Raw genomic sequence first — 6000 nt, forward strand, 5'->3', positions numbered from 1 at the left:
GGGGGGGGGGGGGGGGGGTGGCAGAGTGGTTAAGACGCTCATCTTTTGTCAATACAATGTCCGCGAGGGTTTGGGTTCGATTCCCGCTTTCGTTCTGTGCACTGCTTCACCATGATTGGTGTGTGGAGGAGGGAGGAGGCAGAATGGTTCAGACACTTATCTGCCAATACAATATCCGTGAGGGTGAGGGTTCAGTTCCCGGTATTGCCTTGACTGGAAAATCAAACTGAGCATCTAGTCATTCGAAGGAGGCGATAAACCGATGTCCCGAGTGCAGTACGCACTTGGCGCACTGAAAAGGAACCCCCGACAACAAAAGGGTTGCCCTCTGGCAAAATTCTGTGGATGAAATCCTCTCTGATAGGTACACAGATGCATTCAAGGCCTGACTAGCGCGTTGTGTTGTGCTGCTGGTCAGGACCCTGCTTTGCAGAAGCGGAATTATAGTGTGTATGGATTTGTCCGAACGCGATGACGCCTCCCTGAGAAACTTAAAGTGAAAATGATGACGGGCGCAACAGCCGAGTGGTTAAAGCGTTGGACTGTCAATCTGAGGGTCTCGGGTTCGAATCACGATGACGGCGCCTGGTGGGTAAAGGGTGGAGATTTTTACGATCTCCCAGGTCAACATATGTGCAGACCTGATAGTGCCCGAACCCCCTTCGTGTGTATACACAAGCAAAAGATCAAATACGCACGTTAAAGATCCTGTAATCCATGTCAGCGTTCGGTGGGTTATGGAAACAAGAACATACCCAGCATGCACACCCCCGAAAACGGAGTATGGCTGCCTACATGGCAGGGTAAAAACGGTCATACACGTAAAAGCCCACTCGTGTGCATACGAGTGAACGTGGGAGTTGCAGCCCACGAACGCAGAAGAAGAAGAAGAAGAAGAAAATGATGATATTTATAATGGACACGAGAAATTCTTTCGTTATTCATGTACTGATTTATTTATGTATTTTTTTTTTTATTCATCTATTGATTTCTCTAACATTTAGAATTGAGATAAATGGGCATATTGGGTGTAATACAACACGATATGACGGGAAGTTGTTACACAAGAATGTATGCATAGGAATGAATGTTTTAGTGTGTCTGTCTGTCTCTCTGTCTATACATCTATCAGTGTAATATGATTTATTTTTGACTCACTTGTGTAAACAAAGTGAGTCTATGTTTTAACCCGGTGTTCGGTTGTCTGTGTGTGTGTGTGTGTGTGTGTGTGTGTGTGTGTGTGTGTGTGTGTGTGTGTCTGTGTCTGTGTCTGTGTGTCTGTGTGTCCGTGGTAAACTTTAACATTGACATTTTCTCTGCAACTACTTTGTCAGTTGACACCACATGTGGCATAAAAATAGGAAAAATTCAGTTCTTTCCAGTCATCTTGTTTAAAACAATATTGCGCCTCTGGGATGGGCACAACAAAATAAAGAATGAAGCCTAATTATATGCAAACTGCATTTACTGTTATATTTATATTTTTTATATTCTCTAAACTTGGCACTTTGATCTGATATTCGATCCAACAGCTAGAGCAGTCATTATTATCATTTTTTGTTCAAACAGGAACTTCTTTTGCTAAGCATGGAAGTTTTATTTATTTTGCAAACGTTTTGGTGCAGATAGTAAAAAAGGGAAATTACTCTGTAATGCTAGTGGAGTTAATTTGCTTTAAACTGATCTTTCTCATCTGAAACATTACATTTTGAAAGAAGAGAGGCAAGGCCTTCAAGACTCACTTGTGATGCACTTTAAAAAAAAATCCAAGCTTTTTATGTATTGAGTATAATTTAAAAATGTAATGTTTAAGATGAGAAAGATCAGTTTAAAGCAAACTAAGTTCCCCAGCAGAGTAATTTCCCTTGTTTTACTGTCTACAGCAAAACGTTTGCAATAAGTAAAACTTCCATGCTTAACAAAAGAAGTTCCTGTTTGAACAAAAAATGATAATAATGACAGATCTTTTGTTAGGTCAAATATCAGATGAAAATGCCAAGTTTAGAGAATACAAAAAATATAAATATAACAGTAAATGCATTATACTCAATACATAAAAAGCTTGGATTTTTTTAAAAGTGTATCACAAGTGAGTCTTGAAGATCTTGCCTTTCTTGTTTACCTTTAAAATATCAAAATAATACTTGAAATAGTTTAGACAGCGAGTTAAAACTGACTTGATAGTTTTGACAACAGGCATTATTTATCATTGGTAAAGTACTCTTGCAACTTCCGTCAAACGAGACATCTTCCTTTGATGACGATCGTTATTATCACCATCGTGATGACGTACAATTATTGTTTTCACTGTCATCACCGTAATGTAAAGCACAAAGCACATACAGACACCTAAACTTGTAAACGTATGCAGACAACAACATTCTTCTTTCCCCGTTCCTTGATTTGTTACACACCGGAAGTCCATCCCACTGTAGAAGTTCCAGGCGGAAGCATGACAGACCATCTCCCGGCCGTCAGAGGGCTTCTGAAACACGGACCTGTCCCAGAATTCCTCTGGCATTGGTTCCAGACCCAGAGAAGTGAAAAAGTCGTCTGCTACTTCAAAGATCTTCCTGGCTGTGTAGCCCTGGAAAAGCAAGACGTTGTGTTTCTCTCGGTGAATATCATAACAGCAGATTATCATGGCTGTGCTTCTGCACTCTGTCTGCATACCTATTTGGCCTTCGAAAACAACTGCCCCGTATCGCCCCACTGTGCTTTATCTTCCGTAATCGCTGACGAAGTTTCATAATAGACTTCCATAGCAGAATCGTCAACACCCTCATCCCCAGTCAACATTATTATAGAACAAATTGTCCCAGGTTCTGTGGTCCTTCACTGATCTCATGATGACCTCAGTTTCGACCACCCTCCACGTCCATGCTTTGGGTGAGTTCTTGTCTACGATTTCACTGTCAGCAGATTCATGGTGGGACTGTCGTTGGTTGGTTGTGGTGGTCGTCTCCACTCCGGAGGGGGCGCTCACTCAGTTTGGATCCAAGACCGAGGGATTAGTGTCATCAGCAGGGGGCTCAGTAGATGATGTCCTGCATCTGCTGCTTCAAAACAGGCTGAAACCTGCTACTACACAAAACTATTGAAGTCACATGGCAGCAATGCAGGGTCTCCTCTGGTGTGTGGCCTTCTGGTGGCAAAACATCGATAGTTCCCTGTGGATTGTCTGGAGACAGATGAGCATGTGTGTGGCTGGGACTCAGAATGAGCGGTGTGGGAGTAATACCACTAAAAAAATGATGGGAAAATTTAAAATAAAAAAACAAACAAAAAAAAACAGGATCAATAACAACCCTATCATTCGGCCATGTTGACTGTCCAGTCACTGAAGAAAAAATAGAAATGTACCGGACTAAACAAAACAAAGACTGGTAAATGAAAGGAAACGTGTAAAACTGTACACAGAATGATTTGGGTGGGAGAGGGTGGTGGTGGGGGGTGGGAGGTGGGGGGGGGGGGGGGGGGGGGGGGAAGTAGACAGTGGACTGACGACTGGGGGGACGTGGTTCGAGTCCCATCAGAGGTGGATTTTTTTTTGGCCGTGGCCAGCTCCTACTCAGAGTCGAATGTGCTATGTGTTCAAATGGTGTGAATGAGCCACACAGTGAAGGGTAATCCACTTCATGAGATGCAACTTTGATAGAGTTTCCTGACCAGCACTGCACTGCAGGCGTCCGTGTCTCTCAGCCTGGTTTGACAGCGGGATGTATTATGAGAGCAGGGCCTTTTCAAGTAGTCCCAAAGTCCCAAACTTAACTGGACCTCCTTAGCAGTATCGTCATCACCCTTAGCATCATGCATCATCACCGAAATTTTTTTTAAGAAAACAAAATAACCCAAATTCTGGGCCACACAAACACAATGAGGTTGATAGATGAACATCGCAAAGCAAAATGCAGAGATGAGGTGCGATATGACAAGAGAGTGTTGCAGACCTGTTGAACCATCTGAGAAGTAACGTCCACTCTGGGTTTGTCAGGATAAGGCATCAACAGGTCCTGCAGTGAAGTCCATTGCTGTGACCACATGTTGCCTGCACAGTCACCACAGTTGTCGACCATTTCCTCTAATGCTTGAATCACACAAAAGCCAACGTTCCTCATGCCGAACGGCTGATTTGTCTCAGTCATATTACATATTCAAATACTGAACCTATAAGGCCCTCTTAAGGGCAAAATCAACACCTACGAGAAGCGTTGTGTAATGAGGGCCGTGAACAAACCGCGACATGGTCATGGACACCAGAAATGGTGGGAGCAACAACCAGCCCACCAAAAGGAAACAAAGTGATGTGGACACCTGCCACGTATGTCCATTCACCATCCTGCACATCGAGCGGACAACAGAGATACAAAAGATTCAAAGAAACTCAATCCCTTTGCCACTTTTGGGGTGTGGAGGATACAATAACAATACATACTCATTGAATCACCACTTCAGTCCAACGATGTCTCTGAAACACACAAACACACACAACTGTCCGGGATCAAGGCAGAGGAGAACCACGGAAGATGTGGACTGAGGGTGTGAAGGGGAAAGTGAAGCAGACAACACCCCACTTCCCCAAACCTTTTGACGCTGATGGCCGCCAACTCTTTCTGCCCGAGACATCCCAGTCAGTACAAGCGGATGAATGAAGTATGTGACATGTTGTTTTGTCGACGACTTTTCCCATCTACAGTCAACACGAACGTGCGTGGGAAATGTGTCAACATGGAGTATGGATCAGATTTCCACGTGCTCTTATATATCTATCTATATGTGGAGTATTGGCCTAGAGGTAACGCGTCCGCCCAGGAAGCGAGAGAATCTGAGCGCACTGGTTCGATTCACACCAGCAACTGGACCTCGAGTGGTGGGATGGATGCTAGTCATTCGGATGAGACGATAAACCGAGGTCCCGTGTGCAGCATGCATTTAGCGCACGTAAAAGAACCTACGGCAACAAAAGGCTTCTCCCTGGCAAAATTCTGTAGAAAAATACACTTTGATAGGAAAACAAATAAAACTGCAGACAGGAAAAAAAAATACACACAAAAAAAGGGGTGGCGCTCTCAGTGTAGCGACGGGCTTTTTCTGGGGAGAGCAGCCCGAATTTCAGGCAGAGAAATCTATTGTGACAAAAAAGAGTAAAACAATACAATGCGACATGTTGTTTAGCCGACGATTTTTCCGTGCGTGGGAAATGTGTCAACAAGGAGAACGGATTAGATTTCCACGTGCTCTTATCAATCAATCAATCAATCAATCAATCAATCTATCTATCTATCTATCTATCTATCTATCTATCTATCTATCTATCTATATACACACTATGTGAATTTTGTCTCTTAAAACTTAATCCACACTTATCGAGGTAAGCATACTGGTAACACTGACCCAAGAGATGAGCAGGGATGTGACCAGAGGAAGGGAACACGTCTTCTCCATACTGTTTCTTCAGACAACGTCGGACAAAGGCGTGCAGCTGTTTGTAGAAAGGCTTCAGTTCTTCAAACAAGGCACCAACGTCCTGCTCGAACGTGTCGGACTCGTACTTTGACTTCCAGTATTCCCCTGTGTCTGCATAGCCTGTGCACACACACACACACACACACACACACACACACACACACTCACACACACACACACACACACACACACACACACACACACACACACGCACGCACACACACACACACACACACATCCAGCAGTTAGCAAACCGCCCGGTGACTGAAGGTGCTTCGATGTAGAACGAAGTTAAACTGTATTACGTCACTGACTGGCCAATGTACCGTCAAAACTGGACGTGTGAGGACTCAGGCCCTACCACCACCACCCTCACACACACACACACACACACACACACACACACACACACACCATAATTCCTTTCAGACTTTGGTGTTCAGTATAATCCGAAACAAGAACAGTGTTTTGTCCAGTATGATCCGAAGCAAGAACAGTGTTTGTTCAGTATGATCAGAAGCAAGAACAGTGTTC

General features: G+C 43.9%; 1 protein-coding gene across 3 annotated transcripts in view; it reads right to left on the minus strand.

Moving 5' to 3' along the window:
• The window catches only part of LOC143280014 (angiotensin-converting enzyme-like), a 46346-nt gene that overhangs the window by 9798 nt on the left and 30548 nt on the right, over positions 1 to 6000 (minus strand). For all 3 annotated transcript variants that reach the window (XM_076584458.1, XM_076584459.1, XM_076584460.1), the window contains exons 6-8: positions 5395 to 5586; positions 3951 to 4048; positions 2415 to 2587 (exon numbers count right to left, since the gene is read on the minus strand). In XM_076584458.1, the coding sequence (XP_076440573.1) occupies positions 2415 to 2587; positions 3951 to 4048; positions 5395 to 5586 (463 nt within the window). The remainder of the gene's footprint in view (positions 1 to 2414; positions 2588 to 3950; positions 4049 to 5394; positions 5587 to 6000) is intronic.

The sequence above is a fragment of the Babylonia areolata genome, chromosome 3, assembly GCF_041734735.1.
Source record: "Babylonia areolata isolate BAREFJ2019XMU chromosome 3, ASM4173473v1, whole genome shotgun sequence".
NCBI lineage: Eukaryota > Metazoa > Mollusca > Gastropoda > Neogastropoda > Buccinidae > Babylonia > Babylonia areolata.